This window comes from Moschus berezovskii, chromosome 28, assembly GCF_049115385.1.
Source record: "Moschus berezovskii isolate FMDL1 chromosome 28, NW_MosBer_1.0, whole genome shotgun sequence".
NCBI classification, from domain to species: Eukaryota; Metazoa; Chordata; class Mammalia; order Artiodactyla; family Moschidae; genus Moschus; species Moschus berezovskii.
Genome location: NC_142487.1, coordinates 29,165,059 through 29,180,439, shown reverse-complemented (window position 1 = coordinate 29,180,439; position 15,381 = coordinate 29,165,059). Strand labels below are relative to the sequence as shown.

The following is a 15,381-nucleotide window of genomic DNA, read 5'->3' as shown; positions in this document are numbered from 1 at the left end:
AAAATCTGTGCTGCTTCCTGTTTCCAGTTCCACATGTAGGGAGCTTGAAGTCGCCACTCTGTCCTGATGCGTAAAAAGCTGAAGGATCAATGGCTTAGTTGTTAAGTCGTGCCCGACTCTCGCGGCTCCATGGACTGTAGCCTGTCAGGCTTCTCTGTCCATGGGATTTCCCAGGCAAGGATACTGGAGTGGGTTGCCAGCTCCTTCTCCAGGGGATCTTCCTGACCCAGAGATTGAACCCTAGTCTCCTGCACTGCAGGCTGATTCTTTACCGACTGAGCCACCAGGAAAACAGTACCTCTTCCTAAACCCCTTAAGAGAAGGGAGGTCCCAGGGCAGTGGTATCACTGCCCCCAAACTGGAGAGACTGACAGGCAAATACAGAGAATCACGAATTACCAGAGCAGAAAACTCACAAGCGAAAACCTCTGTGGGAACCGAGGCAGGGGTGGAAAAACCAGAACTGTAAGTGATCAACTGCTGGAGTCCCAGAGAGGACAAGTCTGAGTCACAGACTCCAGGGAGCCCAGTCAGAGAGAGGTCCCTACTCTTTGTTCTTACCTCCAGGAGCTTGACTGGGTTCACACAGCAGAGGGCAGCGAGAAATCGCCTTAGTCTCTAACCCTTCCCCCTGGGCACATGGGAACTCAAGGTCTGTCTTCAGATTTCTCGTCGACATCCTCAGCCTCTTCTCCTGGACTCATCTTGTGCTAGCTGAATCCTACTAACTACCCCTGGGTAAAGACACCGCCTGCAATGCAGGAGACCTGGGTTTGATCCCTGGGTTGGGAAGACCCTCTGGAGGAGGAAATGGCCACCCACTCCGGTATTCTTGCCTGGAAAACCCCATGGACAGAGGAGCCTGGAGGTCTACAGTCCATGGGGTTGCAAGAGTCAGATGCGACTTAGGGACTAAACCACCATCAGCGCTAAAACATCACCTTCATTGCTATTCTTTAGAGTGAAGGCTTTTCCATTTTGTTTCCACAAACCTCTGTACCTTAAAGGACGTAGAACAGGTCTAGTATTTGCTTTTCACTTCTACTCTCAAAGGAAGCTCTTTCCAGCTCACTTACATGTTGTTGACTTTATTTAGGCCCATCCGTCCAATTGTTTCCCCTTTCCCAGTTCGATTCTGTGGGTCCATCATGATAATAATTTCTTTGCAAGAGGTTTAATATCCTTGTCTTTTCTCATCTTATACATCTGGAAAAACCCAGGCCTGGTTCTACTTTATTGTATGTATACTTCACATCTGTTCTGAACAGCTAGTTTTGTCTGGAAGAAAAAAAAACACAACAAAACACAATTGTGTTAACTGCCTATCTTTAAATTCGTAATTACTATTCTCAAATCAGCTTTCACAATTGCTTGGCAATTTAACAATTGTATCCATAATGCTCTGCTATTCTTGGAGACCACCATTTCTACCTTCTTTTTTCTCAAACCTCCAAAACGTTCTACATGCTGGCCACACTAGCATCTTTGCTTCATACTTTACTGACAAGAGATGGAAAACCCCAAACCTTCCCACCATTAAATCTACCAAATTACCTCCAGTGCACCGTTCTCTCCAGTTACGGAGGAGGTCCCTAACACGTGTTCTGAACCGCACCCGCTCCTGCCTTCTCAAGGGCGTCACTGTCTCACAGCCTCGCCTACTCTTGCAGTTCCGTCACCATTCTCTCAGCAGCCGATGCACAGATCTAATTTCTCATTACAAACCTTCCCTCCACACCTCTCCTGGACCTCACGTTCCTTTCTAGACACCAGGGCTTCTGCTCCCCTTTATGGCAACGTTTCCCCAGAGCCGGCACCCCGCCCCTGCTCTCTTCACCGTCTGCAATCGGGCCTCTATTTCCAGACCCGCTGAGCTCACTGTTGACGTCATCAGCGACTTTACCCTCCCGCCCTTAGACCCGCCCTCCCGCTGGGCAGCTCCCTGGGGCGTTCTTCTTCCCTTCCACGGAACCACCCTTTCTGGGTTTCTCTCCAGCCTCTCCTCCCTGAGTCTTTGAGTAGTTCCTCCTGCTCCACTGCACTTCCAGATGCGGGAGTGTCTCAGGGCTCAGATTCGGGTCCCTTCTCCACCGTTACTCTCTGCCCAGGCCATCTCATTTAGTTTCGTGGCTTTAGTCAAATATCAGTGGCGCCACAATCTGTATTTTCAACCTTGACCTCTGCTGAGACCCACACTTGGATAACTAACTTCGCACTTGGCCTGGAGACAGGTGCTGCTCAGATACCTCGATTCTGGCACATCTCAAATCAAACTGTGGATTCACTCCTAACACTTGCTCACTGCTGTCATCACTCAGTATTTATTCAGTTAATCCAGCCAAAAATCTCAGGGACACCTTTGACTTTTCTTTTTCCCTCACTCTTCATACCCAACCTGTCATGCCAATATTACGTCCCAAGTTTACCCCAAATTTCTCTCAGGTCTGCCCTTTCCCCTCCATGGTTGTCCAGGCTGCCACCCTCTCTTGCTTAGACGTTGCCTTAGCTTCTGCCTGCAGCCTCTGCATGCTTGCTAAGTCGCTTCAGTCATGTCCGACTCTGTGCAACCCCATGGACTGCAGCCCACCAGGCTTCTCTGTCCATGGAATTCTCCAGGCAAGGATACCAGAGTGGGTTGCCTTGCCCTCCTCCAGGGGATCTGCTTAGCCCAGGGACTGAGACATTAACTCTTGTGTTTCCTGCTTTGGCAGGTGGGTTCTTTACCACTAGTGCCTCCGGGGAAGCCCCTGCAGCCTCAACTCCTGCCTTTTTCCACAGCGTTCTTACAAAGCCTGTCTAACCACAATGTAAACTGGATCAAGCCAGTCTACTATTTCAACTATGTCAAAAGAAAGTGAAGTCGCTCAGTCATGTCCAGCTCTTTGAGACCCCACGGACTATAGCCTACCAGGTTCTCCATCCATGGAATTTTCCGGGCAAGAATACAGGAATGGGTTGCCATTTCCTACTTCAGGGGATCTTCCCGACCCAGGGATCAAACCTGTGTGATCTGGCTATACGCCTCTCCAGTTTAATCTGTTGATACCCCATCACATTCAAAATGCTGGAGTCACATTGATTGGTCTTCTTTTTCCAATTCCCTAAACATTCCAAGGCCTATGCACATATTGCTCTTTTTTCTCTTCCTGTTTTTACATGGGTAATGCCCAGTCTTCCTAATTTTCAGGTACAACGTCACCTTCCAAAGTATTCATCCAAATTAAGGTAAGGCTTCCTCAGTCCGTGCCTCTCAACCTGTTTGTTTCCCTGCCTGGCTGCAAGCTCTGTTCTGTGTTGACCTTATCCATTGCCTCCCGTGCCTAGCACAACATGGGTACTCCATAAATAATACACATGTTGAGTAGTGAATGACTTTATAATCTTTAGAAAGGGATGGTTTTACTACATTTAAAAATGGCTTAGAAACCGTGGTAAGGTTGGTTGATACATGGGGCTGCTCAGAGCCTGAGATAGGAAGACAAGCTCTGCTGAGCTGTTTAGGCCAGGTGCACACGGCACAGCGCTTTATTTGTGCTTTTATTTACCCATATTTTTTACCTTGGAAATAAATAAAGACGTTAAAAGAATCAGTCAGATACTTTGCTGAGTTCAAAATGTGTAAGACTACACAATTCTGATCAACATATAATGGCTCTATGAAAAGAACATTAGGTTAGAGCTAGATGAAAGGTAAGCAGAGCATTCTTATGAAAACAGTCTAAAATCCAATTATTTCGCCGATGTGCAGATACCAGATACATTTATTATTTTTATTAGTAACATATATCTTTAACCTATTAATTTTTAAGTATCCTGAAATAAAACAGTAACCAAATGAGGTACACTGTAAAGTTAACGTTTTCAAACACGTCTACTCATAGGAAAGGCTAAATTTATTTCGCCGTTTGCTCGTGAGTTAACAACTAAGACAAAGTTGGAATACGGTTACCCAGGCACTCTGAAGAATTTGAGGAATCGGAGTAGCCAATTACAAACTTCTTAAAATAAATATACATTATTTACACAAAAAATAGTGAAGAACCTGTAATCAGCACAAAATGTTAGCTGCGCTGGCTATCACTGTTCAAAGACCCACAAAGTGGTCTAGACAAAGCTACGTTCTTAACGGTCAAATAATGGCCTAAAATAGTTAATCTTAAAAAGCAGGTTCGTGAAAAGACAACTCAATGCACACTGATTTCATGTCCCCAAACTTTAGCTTAGTTCAGAGACTATTTATTTGAACCATTTTTTCTTTTCCTATGAGGAAAGGAAGCTTGATAGCACCTGAATTGATACCCCATTAAAGTTACTTAAATTACTCACAATTTCATTCAGGTTGTAAGTTAATCTGATGTTTAGCAAGTAATCTCTCACAAGGGGCGCTGACTGCCAACAGATGAAGGTCAAGGATACTGTGTATAGAGGTATATACAGATAGTGATGCTACCACTCAAGCAGTGCTCTCAGATTAATACAGCAAAATTGTTAACTACAACTCCTATGGATTTCTGAAAAGTTTTAATCTCTGGCTTGCTGCTGCTGCTGCTGCTAAGTCACTTCAGTCGTGTCCGACTCTGTGTGACCCCATAGACGGAAGCCCACCAGGCTCCCCCATCCCCGGGATTCTCCAGGCAAGAACACTGGAGTGGGTTGCCTTTTCCTTCTGGAGCATAATTTCACATGAATTTTTCATTACTTTGCAAACTCTGCTTTTATTTATATCATTTTTACCTCTGTTTAAAAAGAGCTAGGATGGGAGTTTTCCAGCTTGTTTTGGAAGCACACACCCAGTTTCATGATTAGTGTCTGTCTTGTCATTAAAGAATCTATACCTTACAATAGAAAGCCATGTGAAAATAAATGTAAAGTCTTACTGACATTAAGATGTATAATAGCATAATAAGAGGGACTCGAAACACACTGCATATCTTGCTGGATGGTGCCTTTCACGAAAACCTGTTAGCATTTGGATAAATGGATTCACAAATTAATAAAACTTATCACATTAAAAATACATTATATTTATTCATCAGGTAACAAACATACTAATGTTACTATAGTTCAAAGCAAATGAGAATTTAAACATTTTTTTCTTTAAATCATCTCAGAAATGTTTTCATTTTATACAACACAATGCTTTTTAAATAAAAGTAAACTAAAAGAGGTAACTTACAGAGATTATATTCCTAAATTAAAATATATTTAAATGAATATACAGTTTCTCATTTCATTTTGCTTGGCTGGAGGATATAGTGTTTCAAAATGAAAATAAATACACATAGCCAAAATCAAAACGAAAACAAGTATGCAAAAACATTTTATTTATAATAGATCAACATTTTTGACATGAAAGGAAGCCACTTTCAATTTCTCAGGAATGCCTAGAATCCAACAGTTTCCATAAAGACTAGCTAACAATTATTTCACAGTAGGTTAAAGAAATAATTTCAGAATAAGCTTTTTAAATGGCTCTGCCTATGGCAACTTATTTTTTATAAGCTTGAATGTGTGGTAAACTAGCTTTGCCCAGGAAGTGAATGTAATCCAACTATATTCCAAGCGTATTAAAACCAGTTTATACAACAAACATGACAATCACCCATGTGTATCAGCTGTGCTCAAAAGAGAACTCTCTTTACCAAAATATGCATTTTTCAAAAAGGCCTCACATTAAACCCTTAAACCAACCACCTCCCTTCTATGTCCAGGATCACTCTTTTCTACTCCAAGTTACCTTCCTTGACAGACAATTGTCAAATTCCAGTGGAACTGTACACTGACTTAAGACTCTACGCAATGTATGTCAAACACAAGAACAGTCACTGACTTTAAGGGACAAGGTGATGGCCGAGACCAGCAGTGAGTGAGCCAACGCCACTTTTTGTCGAGAGGGAAAGCAGTCCCCAAATGTCCCAAACTTTTCTGTACCTCTCTGTAACACATAGGATGAAAAGATCATCTCTGAAATTAAAATTCATCAGAAAATTTATCACCTAAACAGAATGCTTTATGTAAATAAGCATTAACTTTTAGATCCGAACCATAACTTCTGTATTTCCACTTGGGGAAAAAAGTCCCAATTATTAGCTCTTCTTACTTAAATTTGGTTTGAGTATTTAGATCTACTACACACCAGTTTGTAAATTTCACCTTGGTTGCCACTCCCCATGTGTTACATGCTCTCTCTCCTCGGGTAAGTCCATTATATTCATATAAGTGATGGGGAGATTTAAATCGCACTTAACGAATATTCATGAGAGCGCTGAAATGCTGAAAGTTACATTATTATCTACTGACTGTAGGATTTGTAATTCAGATTCATTACAGCATTATAAATACTGTGTGAATGGAATGCACACAATTCCTACAGACACACAAACTGAAGTCCAAAAGGCACAGAGTAATGCTGGTGGCTCTTTCTAGTCAGTTAAGAAACAATAAAAAGTCTGCATCATTCTTTCATAATTTAAATACTTAAGTAATCTCCATTTTTATTACTTTATAACAATGACTTCAAATTTACATTATTTTAAGTACCATTGTAATAGCTTAGTGTATCATACAAGTATTTGCTAATATCCCATCCAAAAATTAAAAAAAAACCTCTTCACTATATATATATATTATATATAAAAAAAAATATTCTGAAAGATGAGAACACAGAGGAGGACTTGGGACAGACCATCAACTCAGTTTCTGTATCACCACAGGTGGAACTCCAAAATTAACAGATATACAGCAATAATCAAAAGCAGTGCAAGTGTCTTTGGAGGTTAAGATAAAATTATGATGCAAGAACAAAAAACAGAAATAAAAAAGGCAAGTACTTCAAGTACAAGGAACCAGTCTGCTTGAGGTCCATCTTAGTGTTTACTGGGGGCTTCCTTCCCGCTCTTACTTCTTCCTCTGAAACACATTGGCCAGCATGGCACCTGAAGTTGTCAACTGGCCCATTTTGTTCAAGAACTTGGTCTTCGTATCTTCACTCACTAAGCTTGCAGCAATTGACATTGAGCTAGGAAAAAGATTTTGAAATTCATGTAAAGCAATTAAAAAATGAAAATTATCTATTTTTTTTTCAAGTCTTTAGTAACAGAACATTAAGGAATGCATTCTGAACTGGTGTCACAAAAGGGAAACTGACACTTAGGGAGCAGGGCTTTTTGGTACCATAGTAGGTTAGTGGCTTTTGTGTTAATCATTTCTTGAAAGGAAGCAGTGTGGTGCAGTGATTAGGAGCACGTCTGGAATGAGACTGAATCTCAGTTCTGTCATTCATGGGCTGTGTGACTCTGGGCAAGTTATTTAATCTCTGTTTCCTCATCTATTAAATGAGCATAATTCTAGTACCTACCTCATAGGGCTATTCAAGGATTATAAAGGCTTCCCTGGTGGCTCAGCTGGTAAACAGTCTGCCTGCAGTGCAGGAGACCCGGGTTCCATCCCTGGGTCAGGCAGATCCCCTGGAGAAGGGAGGGGCAACCCACTACAGTATTCCTGCCTGGAAAATTCCATGGACAGAAGAGCCTGGTGGCTCCAGTTCATGGGACTGCAAAGAGTTGGCCGTGACTGAGCGACTACCACTTGGCTCCCTGATGAGTGTACAGTGCTTAGCAGCAGGGCCAGGCATGCAGCAGCAGGTCTCAGTGTTAGCTGTTCTTAGCATTACTTCATCTAACTCCTATAGCAACCCTGGAAGATAGATATTATTCCTATTTTCACAGGTGAGTAAGCAAAGCCATTCTGAGGTCTTCTACTGTGCTGGTAACAATCCTGTGACATATGCCTGTGTGCGGGGGGCGTGGGAAGAAGAAACGTAATCCATCACCAACTGCACTAGTGTCGATCAACAACGTCAAATCTTGTTTCTCTTTAGCCAACCTTCTGTGTTGGGAGTAAGCACAATCTAAATGACTACTAAAGACTGCTGATACATCATACTACTGAACAAAGTATTGATCAGGGACATTTTTCAGTGATTCAGCAATTGTGCTGTAATAAGCAGATTCAGGAGTCCAGCTTACTGGCTTTGTGACTTTGGCCAAGATACTTTAAATCACTCTGATTCAGCTTCCTCCTCTGTAAAATGCAACTGTTACTGCAAAATATCTTGAGGTCTAAGAGAATATGTGTGACCCTGTCAGAGACAAGTGAGCGGCGAGCCAGGTGCAGGAGTTCCACAGATGCGTGTGGTCTTTAAAGGCTTGCGCTGTGAGTCACTCAGCTCAGCACCTGACCATGACACCCATTGTGAAAGTCCCTGTCCCCTCTTGCTCTTCCACCAGCACCTCCAGCTGCTGTGTCCCCGTGTCTCTGGCCACTCCTCTCTTGCTGGTTTCCCCCTTCCCACAAGTGATCCTCCGCCAGGCTCAGTATCTGACTCTAGTTCTTCAATTACAAAATATACTCCTTCTGTATATTTCAAATACATTTGTATAGGATGACTGCTGCTGCTGCTAAGTCACTTCAGTCGTGTCCGACTCTGTGTGACCCCATAGACGGAAGCCTACCAGGCTCCCCCGTCCCTGGGATTCTCCAGGCAAGAACACTGGAGTGGGTTGCCATTTCCTTTTTTTTTTTTTTTTATTTCTAAAAAAGAATTTTATTAAAAAAGCACAAATGCAAAGAAATGAACAGAGGAAAATTTATGCGTCGAACCTGGACTGGTCACTTATGATAATATACATGCTACAATTCCATTCTCTCCAATCATTCCACCTTCACCCTCTCCCACAGAGTCCCAAAGACTGTTCTAAATGCCTATGTCTCTTTTGCAGTCTCTTATACAGGGTTCAGGTTACCATTTTTCTAAATTCCATATATATGCGTTAATATTTCTTTCTCCAATATGTGAAAGTGAAAAGTGAAAGTGAAGTCGCTCAGTCGTGTCCGACCCTTAGCGACCCCAAGGACTGCAGCCCACCAGGCTCCTCTATCCATGGGATTCTCCAGGCAAGAATACTGGAGTGGGTTGCTATTTCCTTCTCCAGGGGATCTTCCCGACTCAGGGATCGAACCCAGGTCTCCCGCATTGGAGGCAGATGCTTTAACCTCTGAGCCACCAGGGAAGCCCATGACTACAAAATATTTATTGAAACACAACACTTTGCTGAGGGCCAGAATCATCAACTGTTGTATACTAGATAAAGCCAATGGACCAAGCAATTTTTTCAGACCCTAACTTTAGAAATAACTCCCCAGAGCTCCAGTACTTTGGCCACCTGATGCGAACAACCGATTCACTGGAAACCACCCTGATGTTGGAAAAGACTGAGGGCAGGAGAAGGGGGTGACAGAGGATGAGATGGTTGGATGGCATCACCGACCCAAGGACATGAGTCTGAGCAAACTCAGGGAGATGGTGAAGGACGGGCAAGCTGCAGTCCATGGGGCTGCAAAGAGTCAGACACGATTTAGTGACTCAACAACAACAACCCCATTTTTATGTCTTTCCTTGCCAATGCTTCTATCATTTTCCTCTCTTCCTAGCAGTGAATATGGTGGCTCTCAAACTACCATCAAATCGTGTGACTTTACAACATCTCTAATGCCAATACTTTACAACTGGATTATTACGACAATCTTGGATCTGCTCTTCCTGTATTAGTCACTCACCACGTAAATAATCACTTCTTTATATCACACCCCTTCTCAAAATCTTCAGTGGCCACTTACGACCTCCAAGATAAAGTATGCATGGGATTCAAGAAACAGCAATCTAATTCTTGTGTGGGTGTGTGTTTTAAACCAACCATCACCGATTAACTCCTTGACTCCCTTGAGTCATGTTTGCCTAGTCTAACTGTTTGAACTTAAATATCTCTTCTTTGGTGTCTAGCCAAGTTTTAAATTCCACGATGCCTTTCCTTAACACTGTAGGTTGATGGTGCTGTTTTCTTTCTGTAGGAAACAGTGTTAAGTCAGAAGATAAGTATTATTTTAGTCTGCATCTAGAAAAACAGGAGACATGGGTCAGATAATACTTGAGATACCATCAAGTCAATGATACCAAGAGGGGCACAACAATATACTAAGGAGTCTAGAAACCAGGGCACAGAAGTGAAAGGAATGACAGATGTTTAGCATGGAGGAGAGTTAGGAGGCTTAAGACACCTTCCTGTGAAAAATGAAACATATGATACACATCTGCACAGCTGTGTATATCTATAGAGACCTCCTGAGGCACATCACAATTATCTGGGGAACTTCTTGATGTGGATACCTAGGCCTGACCCCAGTGATTCTGATTTTTTCCTTGCAGCGTAGAGGACCCAGGTAGGTATTTTACAAAGCTTTCTAGTAAAGAACCACTGCATTGCAGCATTTTTTTTTTTTTTTCTGAAGAGTTTACATTTTTTATTACTTTGACAAAAGAGTCTGACTCTGACCCCTCTGCCAAAACTTGTTTTAGAGAGTAGATGTTATAGGAAGGGAGACTTTAACTCAGAATATGAAAGGAATTTTTAAAAAACCAAGTGGTTAAAAATGAAATGGACTGTCCTGTAAAGTACTATCTTCTTACTGCAGGCTTTCAAGGAAATCTCAGACCTTTCCATTGCAACTCATAGCCAGCCACTTGCCATTACCTGTTGATTCTGCATCTATAGACCCTCTAACTTCTGGCCTATTTTTAAAACTACTTATGTCCTAGGATATTTCTCTCCCTCTCCACATCACTCTATCTTACAGATGGAAGACCACTGCTCCTTCTCTTTTAAATTCCTGTTGATTTTTTGACACCACTCTGAATTGCTGCCTAATTCTGAGCGAAGCTTCTCTTGAAGTGAAATATTAGATGCTCAGTCATATCTGACTCTTTGCAACCCTATGGACTGTAGTCTGCCAGGCTCCTCTGTCCATGGTATTCTCCAGGCAAGAAGACTGGAGTGGACTGCTGTGACCACTCCAGGCAAGCGTCCTGACCCAGGGACTGCACGCTGGGTTCCCTGCACTGGCAGGCGGACTCTTTACACTGAGCCACCTGGAAAGCCCAAGCTTCTCCTGCTGCTCCAGTGTGTCCGACTCTGTGCGACCCCACAGATGGCAGCCCACCAGGCTTCACCGTCCCTGGGATTCTCCAGGCAAGAACACTGGAGTGGGTTGCCATTTCCTTCTCCAATGCATGAAAGTGAAACGTCAGAGTGAAGTCGATCAGTTGTGTCTGATTCTTAGCGACCCCATGGACTGCAGCCCACCAGGCTCCTCCGTCCATGGGATTCTCCAGGCAAGAGGACTGGAGTGGGCTGCCACTGCCCTCTTCAGAAGCTTCTCCTAGATACCGCATTTTAAAAACTGGTCTAATTTTACGTCTGAACCCCCTTTCCAAGTGAGATCAACCATCCACCTCCACCCCTCTAATTACCACTAATATTTTAATAGTTCCTAAATCTCAGTAACTGCTTACAGTGGTTTTCTAACTGTACTTCAAACTGAAAATAAACACTTCTCTTCAGAATAGCTCCGCTGGGTTGTACTGTGCCATCATCCAACCTGTGAACCCTTAGATTCTAGTTCTCTCTTAGTCTAACCTGTTGCGAGTTAAGCTGAACTCACATTTGAATATATCCTGAATCCACCCTAATTCTCATAGTCAGTTATATATAAGCTGAGTAATGAAAACATGAGGATTCATTATGTTATGTTTGTTTTTGTATCTATTTGAAATTCTGTGGAGTAAGAATTTAAAAAAACGATAATAAAGAAGATTTGAGTAACACAGGAAAACTATGATTATAAAAGTGAACTTTTCTTTTTAAATGGAAGGTCATATAACTAAAGGCATCTCAGGAAGGTACAGAGATTTCTTTCTTGTAAAACTCCTGCATGCTAATTTACGAAATGTCATTTAGAATGTATTTCACATATAAGTTTTCTCAATTTTGGTCCCGAACCTTTGACATTATAAACTAAAAAGGCATCAAAAATGTTCATATTAAATGTATAAAAATGAACAGAATTATATGCTTTAATGTTAACTTTATGGATTTTGTGTTCAGAGTAGAAACCTATCAAAGTATTTCTATTTTATAACCGTCCATGGCTAAAATGATAGAAGAGCTCCCACAATTCTAGGGGACTAAGGTGACAGTTCTGAGTTGTGGTAAGGGGCAAAAGACTCTGTGTGTGTGTGTGTGTGTGTGTGTGTGTATACGTGTATGTTAGGGTTGGGAGTGTAGAGGAGTGTCTGTATGGGTACGTGTGTGTGTGTGTGTGTGTGTGTGTGTGTTGGGAGTGTGGAGGAGTGTCTGTATGGGTACATGTTTGTGTGTGTGTGTGTACATGTGTGTTAGGGTTGGGAGTGTGGAGGAGTGTCTGTATGGGTTCGTGTGTGTGTGTGTGTGTGTGTTGGGGTTGGGAGTGTGGAGGAATGTCCGTATGGGCATGTGTGTGTGTGTGTGTGTGTGTGTGTGTGTTGGGGTTGGGAGTGTGAAGGAGTGTCTGTATGGGTACGTGTGTGTGTTGGGATTGGGAGTGTGGAAGAGTGTCTGTATGGGCACGTGTGTGTGTGTGTGTGTGTTGGGGTTGGGAGTGTGAAGGAGTGTCTGTATGGGTACGTGTGCGTGTGTATGTGTGTGTTGGGGTTGGGAGTGTGAAGGAGTGTCTGTATGGGTGTGTGTGTGTGTGTATGTGTGTATGTTGGGGTTGGGAGTGTGGAGGAGTGTCTGTATGGGTACCTGGCCTGACAAGATGAACCACTTATTCCTGGTAGTCACTTTTATAAAGGAAACACCTTTGAGTTTTTCATGCCTAACAGATTCCACTTAAGATTAACTGTTCAAGGTTACTTTAGAAAGAGTACAACAGACTATTTATAAATTACTTCCTGTCCTGAAATGACCAACTTTATTCTTCCACATCTATGTTCATATTTTAATTTCACTAAATCTTTGAGCTCTGATTAGTTTGGTTAGAAGCACGAGACTAGAACATTCACATGCTGACAACCCTCTATGCAGTGAATCACATTAAATGTCACAACTCTTGTCACAAATTTTTAGAAACTATTTTCACCAGTGATTCCCAAATCTAACTGCCTATCAGAATCTCCTTGGAAGCTTTTATTTTCTTTTTAATATTTTATTGAAATATAGCTTATAAAGGCGTCCCTGATAGCTCAGTTGGTAAAGAATCCACTTGCAATGCAGGAGACCCTGGGTTGATTCCTGGGTAGGGAAGATTCCCCGGAGAAAGGATAGGCTACCCAGTCCAGTGTTCTTGGGCTTCCCTTGCAGCTCAGCTGGTAAAGAATCTGCCTGCAATGCGGGAGACCTGACCTGGAAAAGGTCAGTTTTCATTCCATTCCCAAAGAAAGGCAATGCCAAAGAATGCTCAAACTACCGCACAATTGCACTCATCTCACATACTAGCAAAGTAATGCTCAAAATTCTCTAAGTCAGCCTTCAACAGTATGTGAACCATGAACTTCCAGATGTTCAAGCTGGTTTTAGAAAAGGCAGAGGAACCAGAGATCAAATTACCAACATACGTCAGATCATCGAAAAAGCAAGAGAGTTCCAGAAAAACATCTATTTCTGCTTTATTGACTACGCCAAAGCCTTTGATTGTGTGGATCACAACAAACTGTGGAAAATTCTGAAAGAGATGGGAATACCAGACCACCTTACCTGCCTCCTGAGAAATCTGTATGCAGGTCAAGAAGCAACAGTTAGAACTGGACATGAAACAACAGACTGGCTCCAAATCAGGAAAGAATTACGTCAAGGCTGTATATTGTCACCCTGCTTATTTAACTTCTATGCAGAATACATCATGAGAAACGCTGGACTGGATGAAGCAACAAGCTGGAATCAAGATTGCCGGGAGAAATATCAATAACCTCAGATACGCAGATGACACCAGCCTCATGGCAGAAAGTGAAGAAAAACTAAAGAGCCTCTTGATGAAAGTAAGAGAGTGAAAAAGTTGGCTTAAAATTCAACATTCAGAAAACTAAGATCATGACATCTGGTCCCATCACTTCATGGCAAGTAGATAGGGAAACAATGGAAACAGAGACTTTATTTTCTTGGGCTCCAAAATCACTGCAGATGGTGATTGCAGCCATGAAATTAAAAGACGCTTGCTCCTTGGAAGAAAACCAATGACAAACCTAGACAGCATATTAAAAAGCAGAGACATCACTTTGCCAACAAAGGTCTGTCTAGTCAAAGCTATGGTTTTTCCAGTAGTCATGTATGGATGTGAGAGCTGGACCATAAAGAAAGCTGATCGCCGAAGAATTGATGCTGATGAACTATGGTGTTGGAGAAGACTCTTGAGAGTCCCCTGGACTGCAAGGAGATCGAACCAGTCCATCCTAAAGGAAATCAACCCTGAATATTCATTGGAAGGACTGATGCTGAAGCTGAAACTCCAATACTTTGGCCAACTGATGTGAAGAGCTGACTCATTGGAAAAGACCCTGATGCTGGGAAAGATTGAAGGCAGGAGGAGAAGGGGAAGACAGAGGATGAGATGGTTGGATGTCATCACCGACTTGACGGACATGAATTTGGGTAAACTCTGAGAGTTGGTGATGGACATGGAAGCCTGCTGTGCTGCAGTCCATGGGGTTGCAAAGAGTTGGATACAACTGAATGACTGAACTGAACTGAACCGATATATGATATACAATATTATGTAAGTTACAGGTGTACAATATGATGATTCACAATTTTTAAAGGCTATATTCCATTTATAGTTATTATAAAATACTGGCTATGTTCCCTGTATTGTACAATAATCCTTGTAATTTATTTTATGTATAATGGTTTGTTCCTCTGAATCTTCTACCCCTGTGCTGCCCCTCCCACTTCCCTCCACCCTCCTAGTAAGCACTAGTTTGTTTTCTGGATCTGAGTCTGCTTCTTGTTTGTTACATTCAGTCCTGTTGTATCTTTTAGACTCTGCAGAAGTGACATCACACAGTCTTTGCCCCGCCCTGACTTATGTCAGCTGGTGTGACAGCCTCTCTGGCCTGACTTATGTCAGCTGGTGTGGCAGCCTCCCTGGCACGGTGTAGCAGTGTTCCATTAAGTGTGTGTATGTGCACAGACACACACATCTTTATCCTTCATCTGTTCAGACACTTAGCTGCCTTCCATATCTCGGCAATTGTAAATAATGCTGCTACGAACACCGGGGTGTGCGTCGCTGTGAACTGGTGTTTTGGCTGGAAGCCTTTAAATATACAGATCTCCAGGCTGGCTCAGAAAGATGAGGGTACACAGAATAAGGCCGAGATCTGAATCTTAGATTCCCTGGATGGTTCATGGATTAGTATGTGTGAACTGCCCATTTAAAGGCTTTTCTTGCCTTCTAAATTAATTGCCACAAAACAACACAATATAAAACACTTTACCCACTGACAGAAATTTT

General features: G+C 42.4%; 1 protein-coding gene across 4 annotated transcripts in view; it reads right to left on the bottom strand.

The window, feature by feature from the left end:
* Nucleotides 1–5,014: 5,014 nt before the first annotated feature.
* RELCH (RAB11 binding and LisH domain, coiled-coil and HEAT repeat containing) overlaps nucleotides 5,015–15,381 on the bottom strand; it is a 110,026-nt gene continuing 99,659 nt past the window's right edge. For 2 of the 4 annotated variants that reach the window (XM_055417482.2, XM_055417483.2), the window contains one exon: nucleotides 5,016–7,018. In XM_055417482.2, coding sequence (XP_055273457.2) covers nucleotides 6,898–7,018 — 121 coding nt within the window. In that variant the 3' untranslated portion in view covers nucleotides 5,016–6,897. Of the gene's footprint in view, nucleotides 7,019–15,381 lie in introns of all 4 variants that reach the window. The other 2 variants (XM_055417481.2, XM_055417484.2) reach the window with 2 other exon arrangements.